Source organism: Stegostoma tigrinum, chromosome 16, assembly GCF_030684315.1.
Source record: "Stegostoma tigrinum isolate sSteTig4 chromosome 16, sSteTig4.hap1, whole genome shotgun sequence".
Taxonomy (NCBI): Eukaryota; Metazoa; Chordata; class Chondrichthyes; order Orectolobiformes; family Stegostomatidae; genus Stegostoma; species Stegostoma tigrinum.
Window position 1 is genome coordinate 41984006 of NC_081369.1, and position 21911 is coordinate 42005916.

Consider the following 21911-nt stretch of genomic DNA (forward strand, 5'->3'; position numbering starts at 1 on the left):
ATTGCAATATAAAAAATTGACAAAGTAGATGTACAGAGGAAGTTTCCTTATGGGGGAAATCTAGACAGAGGTCATAACTTTTGGATAAGAGGTAGCACTGGAAAGAAAAAAAAAATATTTACATATCAGCTAACATGGACAGTGGAAAGGAAAGCTGGGTAGTCAGCTATTTAGTGGGAAGAGAGTCAAGCGAGCAGGACTTACATGTCAGGAGACAAGATGGATCCAGATGTAAATGGGAAACAGGAGAGAAATTAAAGAAATATTCAAGTTCAGGACTAGGGCAGGGGACGCATTTAAGATTGCTTGGCTAGTTTAGTGAAAGCAGTCCAGAAGCTCAGGGTTAAAATGGAGAGTGGAGGATTAAGATGCTGATTTGGGGAATAGAAGAAAGTCCAGAAGAGGTGGAGGGGTGGGGGTGGGAAGGAAAATAAAGGGGTCCAGAAAGAGAAGCATAAGAATCCATGATATCTCTCTCTCTCTCTCTCTCTCTCTATGCAATTCAGAGTAACATCAAAAATGGTAAGCTGCCAAGTGAGTGTATGAGCAAAGTCTACAGCCTGTACTAATTGCATGACTGTTTTCATATTGACTATTAATCACTAACCATGACAAATTACTGTTCATTAACACCTTGGTAAATGTTAGACCAATAACAGAAACACGCATGACAGATTGAAACAGCATTTTGTCCAGGTTTTTCTTAGAAAGAAATTCCTTCAAAATGGTAATGTTCGAGGTGAATATAAATTGAAAAGGAAAAGTTGAATAGTTTCTTCCCATTTATTACAAAGTTATGAGTTTGTAGTGCAGGCAGATTATTAAATTGCAAGGAATATATTATCATTTGGTACACACAATACACAAGAGATCAAACTGACTTATTTAAAATGCTATAAGCCAAAGCATTTGAAAGACAAGGTCAAAGTTACAGAATAACCATGTGAAAATAAAGTGTAGTTAGCATTCATGATGTCTTTCTCAATTTAAGCAAATACAACATGGGAAAAAGTTCCACTTGCTACCATGGCAAATTCAATTTCTAAGTACAAGTCACATTAGCTGTTGTTGGAACCAATAAATTTTCAAAATGTTGATGTGTCCCGAAAGAACATTGCACAGAACTACATAGATTAGACTTAATTTTTAAAAACTGACAACCTATTATGAAATGTGGAAAACAAAAAGTGACTGTATATAGAATACTCATGCAATTATTGGGACAATAGATTAATAAAATGGGCCATCCAGGTGCCTACTGTTTCAGACATTTAGCTTTTTCACACATTGACAATTATTTGTACAGTAGCACTTGAGAAGCAGTGGGACATATGTATTTGAAAATTATAGAGATGCAACGAAAAGGAAAACTATGTTTTTCCCAAATAAAGTCTCTGAAGTTGAGAGGCACACGGGTGGCTTCCAACTTATAAAGCAAATGTCTCTTGCACATTTTGGCAAGTTATGCGCCACAGTGCAATAATGATCTCATCTTGTAAGACTGATCAATCAGAACAGATTGAAAATTATACATGTAGATCAATGTTTTACATAACAATAGTCAGCAGCAAAAAGTCTTATCTGGTGGACTTTGTTTTAAGCATTAAAAACAAATGATATTGACCCCTTTTCTATGCTACCAAGTTTAAACTCCCACTTTGCCCAATAGTTTGACTCAAAACAATAATTTACTTACAAAGCCTCAAACTCAAAATTGGCTCAGTTTTCAGTTTGATCTGTTTCCAATGTTTATTGGAAATCTGCATATTAACGTGAAGACGAGAATAGTGTTGACAGTCACTCCTCACTTGGCTCAGGAATCACAATAGATCTACTGACCTATCAAAGCCAAAATTTAATATTTCAGGCAAAGATGCAAACATATTTATATATATTTGTGATTTCAGAGATGGCTTGACTCACAGAAGAGACATTACATAGTGAATTTTCACCAAAATCACTATTTGCCAGAGGACAACAAGGGTGACTGAAGCCAATGTGTGCTTTAGATTTCTAGTACGAAGGTGGACTAACTAAACAATGGAGCTAGAAAACTAAAAGATAGAGAAAAGATAACCAACACCACAAAAATATTTCAGCTGAGTGTCTTTTGGTACCCAAATTCATAAATGCTCAAACTACCAGTCTTTCTTCTTCACTTTCGCTTTCATTTAAAAGTGAATGGTAATGCCCTTGAAAATTTTTAAATCTACTGGTGTCAAAAGTTCAGTCATGTATAGTTTCTTTGGACTGGGTTTTCAGAAAAGTAAAACGGAAATTAACACCAACAATTAGGTGCAAATTTCGAAGTTCAATGAGTTGACCATAATGGATTAAATGAAATAAGATCACCAACAGTCAACCTATTCTTCAGGAAACAGAAAAAAAAAGGAAAACAATCTCAAGTTTAAGCTCCCTGATGAAGGGTCTAGGCCCGAAACGTCAGCTTTTGTGCTCCTGAGATGCTGCTTGGCCTGCTGTGTTCATCCAGCCTCACATTTTATTATCTTGGAATTCTCCAGCATCTGCAGTTCCCATTATCTCTGATACTATTTTAACCTCACTGCGAAGCCTCTTCCAGAGATGCCTAACCTGAAGGAGTTACCCTCCTCCCTCCGGACCAACCTCAGGGAATATCTCTCCCATTGCAACTCTCTTGTAATGTCTCTGATGAAGGGTCTAGGCCCGAAACGTCAGCTTTTGTGCTCCTGAGATGCTGCTTGGCCTGCTGTGTTCATCCAGCCTCACATTTTATCATCAAGTTTAAGTCATTTTAGTGGCTGGATTATTACCAATATTTTATACAACTTTTTGAAAAAGGAGTACATATCGACTTTGTACAGTTGCTTATTAGTACAGATATTATGCACACACAGTAAGTAGATGTAAACATGCAAGTCACTGTTGTTCATACTTGAACCAAGAGTCAGTATAAGTGATGAAATTATTCCAAGAAATATTGTGTTCATGTTAACATGCATTTAATGCAGTTGCCCCCAAAAAGTAAACTACACACCTGACACAGATTACGGTGCATAACACAATAACAGTGCCTGAAAATATTTACAGTTAGATATTTTGCATCAAGTACAATAGTATTTGCATAAGCTCCACAATTATTGTAATTTTTTTAAAAGGAAAAACATGAACTGTGTAATCAAATGTGAATTACCTTTCTAGGGTAATTTAGAAAGACATTTTATTTATTAGCTCATTAGATGAAGGACCACCATGAAGAATTTCAGTGAAACTTTCGGGTAGAAACCATGTTATGGTAATAGCACACAAAACATGCACCTATAATGCAGAAAATATCAAACGCCTTGTGAAAAATTACTTTGGGACACTACTAGAAAATTACAAATGCAAAGACTTTCAGTCATACATTGGTCTGATCTGAATTTGTAATTCAGACTCAGAAGAGGTACAAAATATATATATTACAATGAATTACTCTAAGGGAGAACCTAATTAGCATCACTTATGATTAAAAATCTAAAACACAGAATGCAACAATAACCATTTGCATCAATTAGGTTGATTGAAATTCACACCAGTTTGGTAGCAAATTGGGCAGTGCAGGGTTATCAGTGAAACACTACAGTTCAAATGAGGAGGAGGAGAATGAAGAAAGAAAAAACTAATTCCAATTTTTACAGAGTGGAAGATGTAGACATCATGCTTCAAATTTCTCCTTAACAACAACAAACTTGTAAAAGAGATTGGGGTAAACATTTCTACTTTAGGAACAGTACAGCAAACCACAGTATTCAAGATCAATATTATCTTTATGGCTGAGTGGGTATCTTCCATGACATATTTCTTCCTACACAAAATTTCCATTGGCAATTATGACAACCACTACGAATCTCTGAATTGTAGAGTTACAGAAAGAGATAAAGACACATGCTCACAACTCCACCCTCATCACTGACCAGCAACTCTCACTGGAAAGTGCAGTACAAATACTAAGATTAAAGTCAGCTGCATCTTAATTTTCAAAAAACCTCCCAATTCGTTGTTCAGATGAAGAGCTGTGAGACACCGTTAAGCTATCATCCATGGAACTGCACTTAGCATGAGCTGTTATATTCAAAGGTGAAATGGATTAGGGAGAAATAACAGCTGTTAACCTATTTATGGTTGTATATTACATTTCACATTGAGATCGAGTAATCGAACAGCAACTGTTTCATGGAATCCATTTTAAATTTCGAAAAAGCTGCACCAATATTCATAACTGCTACAGGCTGCTACCATTCTTTTACACTAGAAACAGACTAGCAACAAACCAGTTCAGCAGTTGAGTGAAAAATAATTCTGAAAGACAAGGTCGGTAAGAAAGAAACTAAGTGGAACTATATTAAATTGTGTACACATTACTCATGCTATCAAAGGCTCAGCTTTGATGGTCATGTGCGTAGCGTAATGAACCATGCTACAACATCCAATGTACTCTTCATTCAAAAGTAGTCTTGAATACTTTACCTAACAATAAGCCAGAAATAGCAAAATAGTTCTTTGACAAATCAAAATTTTCATTGTTGAATTGGAAAATTTGAACACCAGTGAGAATGAGGAGTTAATTGTAAGTAAGAAAATACAATGAAATTAACAACAATTTTGCTTCTATTTTAACCATAGAGGTTAGAAAAAGAGGAGAGGAACTTAGTGAAACTACTATCACCAGAGAAATGGTTTCAATGCTGCTGTAGGCTGTACACTCCTTCTAAATCCTTAAACATAATATACTTCACTAATTAGTGCACAGAATAGGAAAAACTTATTATAGGCAAGCAATGAAATTAAATACATAATTGTACATTATTCAATTATCACCAATAAAACTTTGAAGACATGGGTGTTAATGGCATCACTCAGTAGACACCTTGTTCCTCCCAATCCATGAGAAAAAAAAAGACTAAAATGCCTCAGGATGAACTTTTGGTCTCTGTTAGGTAGAAGCGATACATGAGTCCTACAACGCCAGCTGCAAAGGCAGGAATCAGCCAGTTTGTCCACCAACTAGAAAAGAAAACATTTTTTTGAGTGATCCAAGTAATATATTTACCCATTGCTGAAAACTAACCAAAGCTTTCTTTTTTGTGTGAATTAAACTAGTCTGGGCATGTAGAGAAAAAAAGCCTGAGATACAAGTCATCAAATGTTGACTTTAACAGATTTTTTTAAAAACCCTGTTGGAAAGGAGGAAGATTTATTTACAATTCAACATATTTAGAATCTCCAAGTACTTTGTCAAGAATACAATTAATAATTACAAAAACACATGGCTTTGATGTTCTATTAGTGTGCCAGTAAATCAAGTGGCACAGCCTTCTTCCAGAAGAATTCCCTATGATTAATCAACAGTTCTGGAGAAGTGCAGATATCTGCAAATGAACGCAAAGCAAGGTACCCTAAAGTTGACCATTAAAGAACTGAAAATAATTTAATGAAATAGAAGTTTTCTTCCTCCATCTGGAACGTTGCCAGTGCTTGGTGCTGCATATATAATCATACACTAAAGGTGATCTAAAACATCTGAAGAGGAGAGTGGAAGAGCAGAGAGCTCCATTGAAAAGCAAAGGAAAACCAAGAGACACTGGTCTTTGTTTTAAAGACATTGAAACTTATTCTTTCAGAGCTCCAACTCACTGAGCTTTGCAGACAACTTCATTTTAGACTCACCTCTGTCCAAGTTGATAACTAAATATTAAAATATTTTGAATAGGATAGAGAGCTGAGTTTAGTTTTATTTAAATTCATCACATTTGGAACATTAGCCATGGCTAAATTTGGAGCAGTCTTGCCTAAATCCCTAAGTTCCACATTCAATTCACAGCTTCAGCAAAAAGAAAACAAAAATCAACGCTGACATGCCAGTAAAGTAATGATGGAGGCATGCACTGTTGGCCATTTTGCTAATGAGACTGCAGACTAAGGCCACAGTCTGCCTGCTTGTTGGATGTAATAATTCCATGGCATGATTTCTAAGAACAGGAGAGTTATCCCTGGTTTCCTGGTCAATATTTATTCCTCAATGTAATTAAACAGCATATTGCCATTTGGCATCTATGGAAACTTACCATCACAGATTAGCTGCTACATTTCTCATTTAACAGTAAATACATATCTAGTAGCACTGGTTTGATTTTCTGGTGTCTGGAAGATGGTTGAGAGTGAGTGCTTGACACAGCATGTTACTGTTTCATCAGATTGAACTCAGTAAATTCAAGCCAAAAAAGTGATAAAGGAATTTGCGGGGTGAGAATACGGCTGTGAGCGAGATGATCAGTCATGATCTGGAATAGTGCGGCAGGCTCAAGTGGCCTTCTGTTGCTCTTGTTTTCCTTCAGATTCAGCCACAATGCTGAGAGCCTGCAGTCACATTTAAGGCAGGCCAAGAAGGACAGCATTTCCTTTCCTAAAGTACGTTAGTTAACCAGACAGGTTTTTAATTGCCAACAATAAAGGCTATTGGGCTAGATTGTTTCAATTCTATCTTTGTTATACAAATTCAAATATCATTATCTGCTGTGGCAGGTCTTGAATCCACATTTCCACAGCATTAGCCTAGATTTCTGCATTACTAGTCCAATTATCTTACCATGTCATGACCAACGACAGCTGGTGGAATTTAAATTCACTGAATAAATTTGGAATTATAAAACTAGTCTCAAAAATGATGCTGTGATAACATTCTGACAAGCACTATGACCTACTCAGTACTGTGCTGGAATGCAAGTTAGAAAACCCACGTGGGAGCAAATTAATGCAGATGCTGGAATCTGTACAGAAAACAACAAAGGCTGGAGATTACAGTGGGTCAGTCAGCTGCAAAATGCTGGTGAAGAAAAGATGTCACTAGTTAAAGTGATCAGAATGTGCGAATGGAAGAACAGTGGTGTGTCTAACTGCCAGACTTGAAACAGCAGACACTGGGGTGGGGAGAGGGGAAAGACAACATGGTAACAGAAAATCTAACAAGTAAAAACTTGTTTTTAAAACTTCTCTTTAAAAAGAAATTTCTGAAGAAGGGTCTAGGCCCGAAACGTCAGCTTTCCTGCTCCTATGATGCTGCTTGACCTGCTGTGCTCATCCAGCTCTACACCTTGTTATCTCAGATTGTCCAGCATCTGCAATTCCTACGGTGTCTTAAAAACTAATGTGTTGATTGCATTGGTGAAGACTGTAACAGCACATGCTGTGGCAGTACAGCGTATCATGGGATGCAAATTCCATATTTTTATGCCAACAGCAGAGAAAATAAAAAGTTGTTGTCAATCTTATTGGCAATGACAGTTTTGCTGTCACAACAACTGGAAATTCTAGGCCATTTAGATGAGCTCAGCTTTACCATTTTACATTGCATGGGTTCCAGCACAAATGCTCAATATATTACTGACAAATATTCTTATCTCCTACAAGATGCAGTTATCTTCTTTTATCTGATTTAGGGATCTGGAGCAGAAACCAGTTGTTAACCCAGTTACTGCTCTTTAGCTCTAGACTGACTGTTACAAGTTTTTACGTCATAGTGAGATGACATTGCAATTGATATCAAGTCCATCCTGGAAAATAAACCCTTATTTGCCCAATCATCTCATATCATTGCTGAAGAGTATGACAACCAGTGCTATTTAAGTCTATTATACCTGGAATGGCTTGATGTTGTTGTGATTAAAACATCCTGTGTAGACAAAGTGAGAAAAAAATGGTTTAGCATGCTCATTCAAAATTCTTCAGAACTACAAATAATTGAAGTAAAATACCAAACATGAAGGCAAATCGCAATAAATCAAATCAGTTGTCTTGACTTGATAAACATCCCAAAACTATTTACAAAGAAAATTTGAACATCAGTGAGAATGAGGAGTTAATAGTAAATAAGACAATACAATGAAATTAACAACAATTTTAGTTCTATTTTAATCATAGAGGTTACAAAAACAGGAGAGGAACTTAGTGAAACTTCTATCACCAGAGAAATGGTTCCAATGCTGCTGTGGGCTGACAAGTTCCTGTGTCACAATGGATTTCCTCCCACCATTTTAAATGAAGATATGGTGTTAAAATTCAAAAACTCCCTACATTCCAGAAATATTCCATCACACTGGGAAATACAACCCCTCAACTCAAGAAGTGGGGAAGGTCGGAAACAAGAACCTACTGGCCAATTAGTGAGCTTGACATGTGTAACTGGACAAGTTTAAAATTGATCACTTAAGGATATTATAGCTTAGCACTTAGAAAAACTCAAAGTAACTAGAAAGAGCATAGTTTTGTGAAAGGAAAATCATATTTAGCAAATTTACTGGAGTTCTGAGGATAAATGGGAGACCGTAGACATACTTTGCTTGGTTTTCCAGAAGGTTTTTGACCAGTATCATACTCAAGGCTACTGCTCAAAATAGGATCTCATTGTCTGTGGTTACGTGTCAGCATGGATAGAAGGTTGGTTGGCTGTCTGAACAGACAGCATGCAAAAATGGGTCTTTTATTGAATGACAGGACACGATGAATTGGCATCTCAGGTTTTTAACAAATTTATACCAATGACTCAGATGAGGGGGAGTAAAATGACATGAGGAAATGTAGGAACCTATGTTGTGAAGACGACATAGGCAGCCTGCGGGCAAATATAGGCATGAGTGGGAAAAAAATCTGGCAGATAGGATATTATGCAATATGTGAAGTTGTTCACTTTGGTAGAAATAAATAAAAAACAGCAGAATATCATTTCGGGGGACAATGGCAGAATTTTAATGTGAAGAAAGCTCGAAATGTTCTCGTGCATAAGTCACAAAACGTTAGTATGCAGGTACAGCAAGTAATTGAAGAAGCTAATGGAATTCTATCCTTTATTATTACCAGAAGAATTGAAATAGAAATATAGAAACATAGAAAATAGGAGCAGGAGTTAGCCATTCAGCCCTTCGAGCCTGCACCAATCAGACAACTCAGTACCCTGTTCCCATTTTCTCTCTACATCCTTTTGTCCCCTTAGCCCTGGGGTCTCTTCTGGAACAAACTGTCCAGTTATGGAGAGGATATTATCAAGTTAGAGAGGATACAGAAGAAATTTACCAGGATGTTGCCAGATATGGAAGGTTTGAGTTATAAAGAAAGGCCAGGTAGGGCTGGGACTTTTTCCACTGGAGTGTTGGAGGTTCTGGGACATTTTCACTGGAGTGTTGGAGGTTGAGAGGTGACCTGATAGAAGTTTATAAAACAATGAGAAGTATAGATAGAGTTAATGGTGGTCATCTTTTCCCTCGGATGGGGAATTTCAAGACTAGGGGGCACTGTTTGTTTAAGGTGGGAGGAGAGGAGAGAGATTTTAAAAAAGACACGAGAGGCAATTTTTAAAAATTTTTTTACACTTAGGGTGGTTCACGTGTGCAATGAACTTCCTGAGGAAGTGGTGGATGTGGGTACAATTACAACATTGAAAAGACATTTGGATAGATATGTGAATAGGGAGGGAGGGATATTGGCCAGGAGCAGGCAGGTTGGACTAGTTTAGTTTGGGATTACGTTCAGCATGGACTGGCTAGACTGAAGGGTCTGTTTCCATGCTGTAAGACTCTACGACTCTATATGTAAATTTCTTCTTAAAACAATTCAAAATTTTGGCCTCAACAACTTTCTGTGGCAAAGAATTTCATAGGCTCACCACTCTCTAGGTGACCAGACTAAGAATTTTTTCCTAATCTCAGTTCTAATTGAACTAGGCTACTCCATATCTTTAGATCTTCATCCATGGCTCTGGACATTTTGCTTGAATTATACAGGATATTGTAGAGAGCACATTTCAATTGCTTCAGACAATTTTGGTCTCCTGATTATTAGGATGTAAACTGGGAGGCAGTTCAGGGGAGGGTCACTAGATTTATGGCTGGAATGAGTGAGTGCTTTGTCTGACTGGGAAAGGTTTGACCTGCTGGATATCAATGCACGAGAACTTCAAAAGAATGAAAGGATAATGTGATTGAAATAATAAAGATCCTGAATAGTTTTGTCAAGCTGGATGTGAAAAGCACGTTTCCTTTTGCAGGTAAGTCTAGAGCGAGGGAGAAACATTTTGAAATTAGGCTTTACCGTTTTAGATCATAGAATCCCTACAGTGTGGGAACAGGCCCTTCGGCCCAAAAAGTCCACATCGAACCTCAAAGCATCCCACCCAGACCCACTCCACTAATAACCCACCTAGTCAACACATTCCTGAACAGTACATGCAATTTATCATGACCAATCTACCTAACCTGCACATCTTTGGACTGTGGGAGGAAACCAGAATACCTGGAGGAAACCCACACAGACACAGGGAGAACATGCAAACTCCACACAGACAGTGGCCCACGGGTGGAATCGAATCCAGGTCCCTGGCGCTGTGAGACAGCAGTACTAGCCACTGAGCCACCATGCTGCCCCTTTACTGCACCTGGTATTCCCAGGCGGTGTCCCATGCAAGCACTAACCAGGCCCGAGTCTGCTTAGCTTCTGAGATCAGATGAGATCGGGTGTTTTCAGACTAGTATGGTCCTTTTAGGGCAGAGACATGGAGAATTCTCTGAGAGAATTGTGCAACTAACGGAACTCTGCCCAAGATGGTGATAAGGTAAGTTCAATGAATATTTTAAGAGGGAGGTACTTTGACAATTTTCTCACCCAAAAATAAAAGGTTATTGGGAAATCAGAACACAAACAACGGCCATTGTTGAAGGTGGAACTTGGTCAAGGAGCCAAATGCCTACTTTATACATATATTTGTATAAAATTACCACTTAAATTCATATCTACAACTGATAAAACGTTATATCCAAGTCTGTGAATGCCAATGCAATTACACAGAGACAAGGAAAACTTTACACATACATAAGACTGTGTGTTTGAGGATTCCCAACTGAATTAAATTTGCAGCAAATTTAAAATTGTAATGTCGTGGTAGGCAATGCGTGCACAGCAAAGTCCCAAAGAATAACCAAATTATACACTCAAGCAATGTTGGTCTTTCACAACTCAACAGGCAGACTAAGCCTCAGTTTAAATTCTCAACTTGTAGACATGTACTCCAACAATGTAGCATTCACTCAGTTCTACACTTGAATGTCAATTTCGATGTTTTATTGAAGAATCCTGGAGTGAAAATTGAACACAGATTCAAAGAAAAGCATACTACCACTGATCAAAAGAAGCTTTTTAATCTTTTACTTTCATTAGTTTTATTCATTTTTCATTGGCATCTTATTGCCCACTGCTAATTACCCTTGAGAATTTGTGGTGAGCTATCTTCTTGAACTGTTGCAATCTTCACATTTAGGCATGCACAGAGTGTTATTATGTGAAGAGTTAGATTCATTTTTCTGCTCAGTAGAATTTTAACTATAGGATCAAGGTCATAGGTTCATGGTCATTGAGAGGTGCATTAGGTATTTTACACGAGTGCACATCTAATGGTTGGTCTTAGGTGCTAGGGTTAGTGACGAAAACCAGATCATGACAATAATTTCAGAAAGTTAGGTGTTGCAATGAAGAAACAGGACTAATTTTCTGATAAGTTATGCCAAAAGAGTTTTCTTCATTAACACATTTTCGGTTCTACAGTATACCCTAGTGATGACATTTACAAGCTATACTCAAAACTGCCAAATACAACAAATAACAATCACAGTGAAAAGAACAGCATCACAAGTTACACAAAAAATTATGCAAGTATGCTGTCATCTAACAAAACAACTGAAAGACAGAACTGGCACAGTTAACAAAAAGATAATAGGCGGGGGAGTGGGGTGGTGGAGGTTATCACCAAGTACTGCTAACAATGATACATGGGAACACCACCATCTTCAAGTTTCCCCTCCAGGGCACTCACCATCCTGACTTGGAAATATATTGCTGTTCCTTCACTGTCGCTGGGTCAATATCCTGGAATTCCCTCCATAATGACATTGTGGGTCAATCCACAACAGGATGACTGCAGCGGTTCAAAAAGGCACCTTGCCACCACCTTCTCAAGGGCAACTAGGGATGGGCAATAAATGCTGGCAGGCCAGCAATGTCCACATTCCACATATGAATAATGAAAAAAAAAGCAGGGTTTGGCAGGGATACCCAAGACCTGATGGAACTGGGGATAAGGTGATAGACATACATTAGTCAGTGGTTAACTGGGTATATCAATACAAGGGGCAAGAAATCAGCATCAATAAAGTTTGATATGTCAGCCTGAAATGAAAAACTGACTAGATAGTGGTCCACGAGTGGCTGATTGATTAAGGTTTATTTTTAAAGAATAGGACTAATCAGCATTTAATCTTTGGTACTTAACACAGCTGATTAACAGACTTATTAGGGCAGAGCCAAATTGTGTCGGTGTGACCAACTTTTGACTTTCTTTTTGCAGTGATGATAGGAATTCAAACTGAAAAAAAAAGTTTCCTGAAACAAAATGGAATTTATGAAGGATGCTGTTGGAAGAACCATAAACAAGTGTACTCCATGAAAGAGGTAAAATGATTAAGTACATAAATGGAATCCACTAGTGATTTGGAAAAACAAAAAAAAATTGTTTTGTTGCATGTGTTCTGTCAGACTATTTATTGGATGCAGCTTTTGTACAAATACAAAGCTCCTTTTAAGGGGCAGTTAAATTGACGTTTTCAACTTTACCAAAGACGGAACTCCGGAAGTGAATGATGGTTTAATACTACTTGTTTAAAATACTTGACATATAAAGTGGTAATTCTGAAGTGTGTTAGATCAAACTCTTCACCATATTACCACCAGTATTTCATTCAGATGAGAGGCACTTGCGGTGCAGTGGTAGCATTTATTCATGGTATTTATACATAAGCAGTATAATGAATAAAATAAATTATCCTTACCTTGGAATATTCCTTTCTTCGATCAGCCTACAACATTAAGAAAAATAAAGCCATCATTAAAGACAATAGTTGCAATAAAGATTGACCAATTGAAAAAACTAAACGTTCCCTGGAGGCACTTAACTATCTATGCAGAAGATATCAAAAAGTTTATTATAAAAAAAGTACAAAAATCCTTTCATCCTTAAAAGAGCTTAACTTACCATAACTAGCATCAAGTTCGTGGCATTGATCCCATTTAATCAATAGTAAAAAAAATTAATCACATCTTCATAGTTCACAATGATTATGAATGTAGAAGGTCTTTTGTAGTGGCAAGCTTATTGTGCCATGGGATAATAGTACAGATTCTTCCCATAATGATCCATCTGAGCTTGGATGTTAAGATATAACAACAAATAATGCCACCTTTTACTACTCTAATCTATTTATCACACGCCCGGCATGGTAACAATTGTTGTCGAAGCCCATCCTAATTCTCATCAAGAAGGTGGGGAGAGCTGCCTTCTTGAACCATCATGCTGCAAGGCCAAAAACTACAGGTTTTTGACCCAGCATTCAGGTCACAAAAGGTTATAAACTTGGAAACAAATAGACCGAATATACTTTGATGCAAGTAACATCTGTTGTTTTCTTGTCAAATGTATCTACATTCATTCATTGTTACAGCTTGGCTCAGCAGATTAATGACAGAATACCTAAAGCAATTCTAGTAACATGACAGAATATTTAATTTAAGTATATCTCAAGTGTAACTACAAAAACATTAAGGTGGTTGACAAAAATAGAGCCTCTGATAACTATATTCTATACCAAATCAAGTTCTCCAATAAAATACTGCTTCAGCATCTCTCTGGCATCAGATGAATGTCCAACATCTTCAAAACTTTCTGTGGCATCTCCTCCAGCTTGTTCAAAGAGTACCTCCTCACCACCAGGATGCTACAGTATAAGTAAGTCATGAAAAAAAAAAAGTGGTTACAATTCAAAATTGACTTTCATATCCACACCAACTCAATGATAGATAATCAAGATTTTATTCTTAACTGTCATCAGAATTGCAATATTTTCCTTATTAATAAGTAATGACTATTCCAAATCTATTTCTGGTTACATATTTGCATACATGCAATCCACAAATGCTGAAGTGTGACAATCATCCACCACTTATGATATTAGTAATCCCACTTTAACAGGTCTAATCAGGATTGACGGATAGATCAGGTAGGTACAGACTTTTCAACAAACTGTTCGTTCGTATTATGTAGATAGTTGAGCTCGAATAACTGGATTTAGGTTAGGTTAAAACACACTTCAAAGCAGACAAACAGATGTCCTGTGCTCTGTTATACTGTAGGGGATAATGGAATCTCATTACTGAAAAAGAAATTCTAGAAAATGTGTGATTTGGGTAGAATATAAGGCTCTTTTGCATTACAGAGCAGAAGGGATTAATAATTTAAAAGTTATCATGGATTGGTAAGTACTCATGTATTCCTCCAAAACGTAATCAATAGCCTGAGATGCTCCTGAGCCTGCATTACGAATGATGACACTGACCTGTATTTGTTTAGCACATTTAAAACACAGTTCACATCTATTTCCTAACAGTTCACATATCTGTCCAAATGCAAATTAATCATTTCTATTGCAAAGTGCTTCTACCATCTCCACAGGTAGCACATTCCAGGGACCTACTACTTTCTGTGTTTAAAAAAAACTTACTTTGCATATCTTTAAAAACTTTCCTCCTCTCATCTTAAACGTATGCCTCCAGTATTTGACAATTTCATCCTGGGAAAGAGACCCACTACCCACTTTGTCCTTGCCTTCATAATTTTATGTATCACTATCGCCCCTCAGTCTCCAACAGTTTAGCAAAAACAATCCAAGCTTGTTCAACCTCATCTTTTAGCTAATACACTACCATCTAGGCAACATACTGATAATTGGGGACCGCTTTGCAGAACACCTCCGCTCGGTTCGCAATAAACAACTGCACCTCCCAGTCACAAACCATTTCCACTCCCCCTCCCATTCTTTAGATGACATGTCCATCATGGGCCTCCTGCAGTGCCACAAAGATGCCACCCGAAGGTTGCAGGAACAGCAACTCATATTCCGCTTGGGAACCCTGCAGCCCAATGGTATCAATGTGGACTTCACCAGCTTCAAAATCTCCCCTTCCCCCGCCGCATCCCAAAACCAGCCCAGTTCGTCCCCTCCCCCCACTGCACCACACAACCAGCCCAGCTCTTCCCCTCCACCCACTGCATCCCAAAACCAGTCCAATCTGTCTCTGCCTCCCTAACCTGTTCTTCCTCTCACCCATCCCTTCCTCCCACCCCAAGCCGCACCTCCATCTCCTACCTACTAACCTCATCCCACCTCCTTGACCTGTCCGTCTTCCCTGGACTGACCTATCCCCTCTCTACCTCCCCACCTATACTCTCCTCTCCACCTATCTTCTTTTCTCTCCATCTTCGGTCCGCCTCCCCCTCTCCCCCTATTTATTTCAGAACCCTCACCCCATCCCCCTCTCTGATGAAGGGTCTAGGCCTGAAACGTCAGCTTTTGTGCTCCTGAGATGCTGCTGGGCCTGCTGTGTTCATCCAGCCTCACATTTTATTATACTGGTAATTCTCTTTTGCACCTTCTCCGAAGCCACCCTTACTATTGTGTGGTGACCAGACTGTACACAATATTCCAAACGAGGCCTTACTAAAAAGTTATATACAGCTGCAACATGACCTGTCAACTTTTATACTCAACACCCTCACCAAAGAATGCAAACATGCTGCATTCCTTTATCACTTTATCCTCATGTTGCCACTTTTGAGGAGCAATGGGACCTGCATCCCAAGATCCCTCTGTATATCAATGCTCCTAAGGGTTCTGCCATTTCCTGTACACTTTCCTCCTGCATTTGACCTCCCAAATCACATCACCTCACACTCGCCTGGATTAAATTCCATCTCCCATTTCTTTTCTCAACTTTCTGACAGATCTACTTCACAGATCACAGATCATCATAGACCATAGAATCTCTACAGTGTGGGAACAGGCCCTTTAGCCCTACAAGTCCTCACCAACCCTCAGACATCCCACTCAGCCCTCCTAATCTAGACACCTCTGAACAGTACAGTCTGTTTAGCATGGCCAATCCACCTTGCCTACACATCTCTGGACTGTAGGAGGAAACCCGAGCACCTGGAGGAAACCCACGCAGACGAAGGGAGAATGTGCAAACTCCACACAGACAAGTCACCTAAGGGTGGATTCGAACTCAGGTCCTTGGCGCCGTGAGGCAGCAGTGCTAACCACTGAGCCACCGTGCCAGCCCTGCTGTACATCCTGCTGTATCCTTTGACAACCTTCCTCACCATCCACAACTCCACTAATTTCTGTGTCATCTCCCAACTTGCTAATCAAACCACCTACATTTTCATCCAGTTACATATAATACAAATTAAAAGGTCCCTGCACTGATCCTTGCAGAATACCACTGGTCACAAACCTTCAATCAGAAACCCTCCCCTCCCAAACAATTACTGTCATTTACATCCAAGCCAATTTTGTATGTAGCTTACCAACTCACCATGGATCCCGTGTGACTTAATCTTCTTGAACAGCCTACCATGATACACCTTGTCAAATGCTTCAGTAAAGTCCATACAGACGTCAACCACTGTCCTACCCTCAATTATTTTTGTCACTTTCTCAGAAAACACAAACCAAATCTTGACCCTATGAATCTTCTCCAATAATTTTTCTACCACTTATGTGATGATCAGCAACCTATAATTTCCTGGATTATCCCCCTTGCCTCCTTAAACAACAGAATAACATTGGCCATTATCCAAACTTCTAGGATCTCACAGGAAACTAAAAAGGATACAAAGATCTCTGTCAAAGCTCCAGCATTCTCCTTCCTTACTTGTCTCAGTATCCTGGGAACTTATCAACCTTAAATGCTTTTCAAGACATCCAACACCAGCTCCGTAATATGGATATTCCCTAAAATATTAACACACCTTTGCCTTGATAAATATTGATGCCAAGTTCCAGCTAAGGAACTTATCAATTTCCACTGGCTCCATGCACAAATTCCCTCCTTTGTTTTTCAGTGAAACAACCTACCTAGCCATCCTCTTGCCACTTATAGGATTCTCCTTAAATCTACTTGCCAAGGATATTTCATGGCCTCTTTTAGACCTCCTAATTCCCTGTTTGCCTTTCCTGCTTCCTGACGTTCCTCGAGGGCCTTGTCTAACTTCAGTTTCTTAACCTTTACATATGTTGTTATCTTTTTCATTTTGACTAAGCTTTCACTACCTCTTCATCCACTGTTCCCAAAACTTGCCATCCTTATCTTTCAGCCTCACAGGAACATACTAGTCCTGAATTCTGATCAATTGGCTTTTATAAAGAATCCCATGTGTCAGATGCGGATTTATCCACAAACAGCCACCCTAAGTCTAATTTCTCCAGTTCCTGTCCTAATTAGCCTTCCCCAATTTAGCACTTTCACCAGAAGACCAGTCTTATCCTTATCCATAACTATCTTAAAACTTACAGAATTAAATGCTCCCCTACTGAAACCTCAATCTTCTAGCCAGGCTCATTCTCCACTACCAGGTCTAGCATGGTCTCTTCCCTAGTTGGACTATCTACACATTGTTTCAAGAATCCTTCGAGTACGCACCTAACAAATTAATCACTGGAATAAATATCTAATGTTTCTAAAATTTAAAAGGTAATGTCAATCTCATTTTTCATATTCTTTCATAAAAATCCAAAGGGATTCTACAAATACATTATGGACAAAAGAGTAACCAGGGAGAAAATAGGGCCCCTCAAAGATCAGCATGGCCACCTACGTGTGGACCCACAGATGGGAGAGATACTAAATGAGAATTTGTATCAGTGTTTACTGCAGAGAAGAGGAAATAAATAGCAACATCTTGAAAAATGTCCAGCAGGAGCAGGTGGGCGTCTTAAAACCCATAAATCTCAATAAATCCCCAGAACCTCTTCAGATGTACCCAAAAACTTTCTGGGCAGCTAAGACAGTGATTGCTGGACCCCTTGCTAAGATATTTACATCATTAACAACCGCAGGTGAGGTGCCATAAGACTGAAGGTTGGCTAACAAGTGCCACTATTTAAGAAAGGTGGTAAGGAAAAGACAGAGAACTGTAGAGCAGTGAGCCTAACATTGGTAGTGGCCAAGTTGTTGGAAGGAATCTTGAGGGACAGGATTTACATTTCTTTGGAAAGGCAAGGACTGATTAGGAATAGTCAACAAGACTTCATGCGCAGGAAGAAATTGTGTCTGACTAACTTGATTGAGTTTTTTGAAGTAACAAAGAGAATCGATGAAGGCAAAGCAGAGGATGTGTTCTATATGGACTTCAGTAAAGTATTCAACAAGGTTCTGCATGGTAGATTGGTTAACAAGGTTAGATCACATGGAATACAGGGAGAACCAACTATGCGAATACAGAATTGGCTGGAAGGCTGAAGACAGAAGGTGATGGAGGGTTGCTTTCCAGACTAGAGGCCTGTGACCTGCAGTGTGCTGCAAGGATCAGTGCCAGATCCAGTGTTTTTGGTCAGTTACATAAATAATTTGGATGTGAACACAGGAGGTACGGTTAGTTTACAGATAACACCAAAATTCGTGGTGTAGTGGAAAGTGAAGAATGTTACCTCAAAGTACAACAGGATCTTGATCAGATGGGCCAAGGAGGGACGGATAGAGTTTAATTTAGATAAATGTGAGGTGTTGCATTGTGAAAAGGTAGAACAGGGCAGAACATATCCACTTGATGGTAAGGTCCTGGGGGTGGTTGCTGAACGAATAGACCTTGGAGTGCAGGTTCATAGTTCCTTGAAAGTGGAGTCACAGGTATGCTTCCTTTATTGGTCAGTGGATTGAATGTAGGAATTGGGAAGTCAAGTTGCAGCTGTACAGGATATTGGTTAGGCCACTGTTGAATACTTTAGTCAATTGTGGTCTCCCTGCTAATAGGACAGATGTTGTGGAACTTGACAGGGTTCAGACAAAACTTACAAGGATGTCGCCAGGGTTGGAGGGTTTGAGCTACAGCGACAGACTGATTAGGCTGGGGCTACCTTCCTTGGATCAGAGGCTGAAGGGTGACATTATAGAGATTTAAAAATCATGAGGAGCATGGATAGAGTGAAAAGCCAAGGTCTTTTTCCCAGGGTAGGAGAATCCAAAACCAGAGGGAATAGATGTGAGGTGAGAGGGGAATGATTTAAAAAGCACCTAAGGGACAACTTTTTTCACACAGAGTGGTGCATGTATGGAATGAGCTGCCTGAGGAAGAGGTGGAGTTAGGTACAGTTAATACATTAAAAGGCATCAGAATGGATATGTGAATAGGATGGGTTTGTAGGGATGTGATCCAAATGCTGGTAAATGTGACTAGATTAATCAACAAGGATGAGTTGTACCAAAGGGTTTGTACCCTGCTGTACAGCTCTATGAACGTATAAAAGCATTTCTACCAAAGCAAAGAATATTGGCATAAGGAATAGATTTTTCTCCCTCTTTCAGTACCTTTCATTGCTCGAAGCACAATTAACAGCATGAATTAAAGACAACTGTCAACCATTTACTGTGAACTTATACAACATATAATTATGCTCTATCACGTTAAAGCCGAAGTTCTATCGTGATTTCACGAAAAATCCAACTGCAAAATGATAAACATTGGAGAACAAACCAAATTTTAAAAAAATAATCTGACAAAAGTGTATGTAATGAGCTGTTTCGCTTACTACATTTAAGATTTAAAAGTACTTCATTTACCGGCAGTCGCAATATTGTACACTTAGAACTAGGCCTAGTCCTACAAAACAAACCATAAACACGAATCTCACCTCCTCCAGAAATTTAGTGACATCGTACACTTTGTCGTGTATCACAAGCCATGTGGACTTGCTGCTGTTGTGGGTCTTCACTGCTTCCATCGTTATATAATTTACAGTCGGCTCGCAATCGATCTGATCTTTTGACTCGCCCATTGTGCACCCCTCGCCACTGCCAGACATACTCTCCCACTCTCTCGGTCCTTCCCGCAATGACTACCGACACCCCGACGGCTGAGTGCGATCCTATCCGGCACCGGCACACGAACGTCACCCTCACGTGACCTTACCGAGGTGGGGGGGGGTCTCCGTTGGCAACAGCCAATTGCAAGCGGGGATCACCACGCCAATCGAACACGAGGCGAGGCTGCAGCGTCACGTGACCGGATTACTGTCTTCCCAATGGACAGTCGGTTCTTCGTTGGATGCGGAGGGATAAATTGTTCGGAGCAGAGCCGTGGCTCACCTGGGCTGGTCTCGGTGTTTTGTTCTTTGCATGTTAACCTTCAGAGTATGAAAATTAATAAGCCTTACTATTTAACCTTAGCGCAGGAACAAGAGAAGGACTAATTTCATTACTTGGGGTATGACCAGAGGCCATCAATTATGCAGTACTTCTCAAACTTTTTCCCTCCTTGACAATGAATACGAACCTCTCAGTAAAGATCAAAGATAGAGCCCGGAATGAAAGTAGAGGATGGGCTGGTGATAGCAGCTGTGTGTTCGAATAAGAGAATAATTGAAATTTGGTTGGAGCTCTACAATGTCCTTGCGTTTTTTGAAGCGCATGACTCGTCCTTTGGGAAACCCTGAATTTGGTAATGAATGTTGAATAAGTCTGCAACAAAATTATAGACAGATGTCGAATTGTAATTATAATAGGGCTTTATCTGAATATTGACTGAGCTAGTGGTCGTGCAAAGGACAGCAGGGTCAACAATTTAAAATATGCTAGGGAAAATTTTCTACAACAGGCATAATGGGACATAATGGGAACTGCAGATGCTAGAGAATCTGAGATAACAAAGTGTGGAGCTGGATGAACACAGCAGGCCCAGCAGCATCTTAAGAGCATAAAAGCTGATGTTTCGGTCCTGGGAAGAGTCTGGGCCTGAAACGTCAGCTTTTGTGCTTCTAAGATGCTGCATAGCCTCCTGTGTTCATCCAGCTCCACAATTTGCTATCTCGGATTCTCCAGCATCTGCAGTTCCTATTATCTCATCACAATTTTAATCTCACTGTGAAGCCTCTTCCAGGGATGCCTAACCTGAAGAAGTTACCCTGTTCTTCAGAAGCTCAGGGTGTTTTCAGGTCCACTGAGAGAAAAGAAACTTCTGGACCTGGTTATTGGAAAGGTGGTGGGCCAAGTAGATCAAAAATCATTAAGAGAATATAAGATCAGAGGATATGCTGTTGGAGATAGTGTGTTATCATGGATAGAAGATTGGCTGACTAATAGACATTGGGATAAAAGAAACATATAAGGATGGGAACCTGTAATTAATGGAGTGTTGCAGGGATCAGTATTGGAGCTGCAATTACTTACAAAATGAATTAATGACTTGGATGAGGGAAGTGAATATACTATAGCTACATCTGTGGATGTCACAAAAATAGGTGGGAAAGCAAGTAGTGACAATGATGAAGAGTCTGCAGAGGAATATGGACAATCAAGTGGGCAAAATCTTGGCAAATGAATTATTATTTGGGGTATTGTGAAGTTATGTACTTTGGCAGGACGAATGGAAGAATTGAACATTATTTAAATGATAAAAGACTACAGTATGCTACATTACAATTAATTTTGGTTCAACCTGTCCATGAATCTCAAAAAACTAGCATCTAAATTTTGGAGGTAATAGGAAAGGCAAATGGAATATCAGCCTTTATTTCAAAAGGAATGGAGTATAAAACCAGGAAGGTTTTGCTAAACCGTACAAGGTACTTGTCTGACCGCAACTGGAACACCATGAAGTGTTACTGTCCCCTCATCTGAGGAAAGGAGAGGTGTGTAGAGAAAGTTCAGTAGGCTGATACAAAATATGGAGGGATTGTCTTATCAGGAGCATTTTTAATACATTGACCCTGTACTCTTTGGATTTAGAAATATGGGATATTTCTGAA

General features: G+C 39.2%; 1 protein-coding gene, 1 long non-coding RNA gene and 1 pseudogene across 2 annotated transcripts in view; 1 reads left to right on the forward strand and 2 right to left on the reverse strand.

Moving 5' to 3' along the window:
* Nucleotides 1–12824, forward strand: part of LOC132210639 (uncharacterized) — a 40648-nt gene extending 27824 nt beyond the window's left edge. Inside the window, exon 3 of the long non-coding RNA XR_009446806.1 lies at nt 12407–12824. This is a non-coding gene — a long non-coding RNA (uncharacterized LOC132210639). The remainder of the gene's footprint in view (nt 1–12406) is intronic.
* On the reverse strand, nt 770–20093 carry LOC125459718 (cytochrome b5). The gene is made up of 5 exons (XM_048546470.2): nt 19800–20093; nt 13701–13829; nt 12888–12914; nt 7656–7690; nt 770–5025 (listed from the first exon to the last, which is right to left on the reverse strand). The coding sequence occupies exons 1-5, from the start codon at nt 19968–19970 to the stop codon at nt 4932–4934; spliced, it is 456 nt and encodes a 151-aa protein (XP_048402427.1). The 5' UTR covers nt 19971–20093; the 3' UTR covers nt 770–4931.
* LOC125460117 (5S ribosomal RNA) lies at nt 10433–10551 on the reverse strand (annotated as a pseudogene).
* Nucleotides 20094–21911: the final 1818 nt, after the last annotated feature.

Coding starts and splice junctions, on each gene's coding strand:
- LOC125459718 (XM_048546470.2), bottom strand. CDS start 19,970: ATGTCTGGCAGTGGCGAGGGGTGCACAATGGGCGAGTCAAAAGATCAG. Junction 13,830..19,799: donor TCACTAAATTTCTGGAGGAG/GTGAGATTCGTG, acceptor CTTATACTGTAG/CATCCTGGTGGTGAGGAGGT. Junction 7,691..12,887: donor GAAGAAAGGAATATTCCAAG/GTAAGGATAATT, acceptor TTGTCTACACAG/GATGTTTTAATCACAACAAC.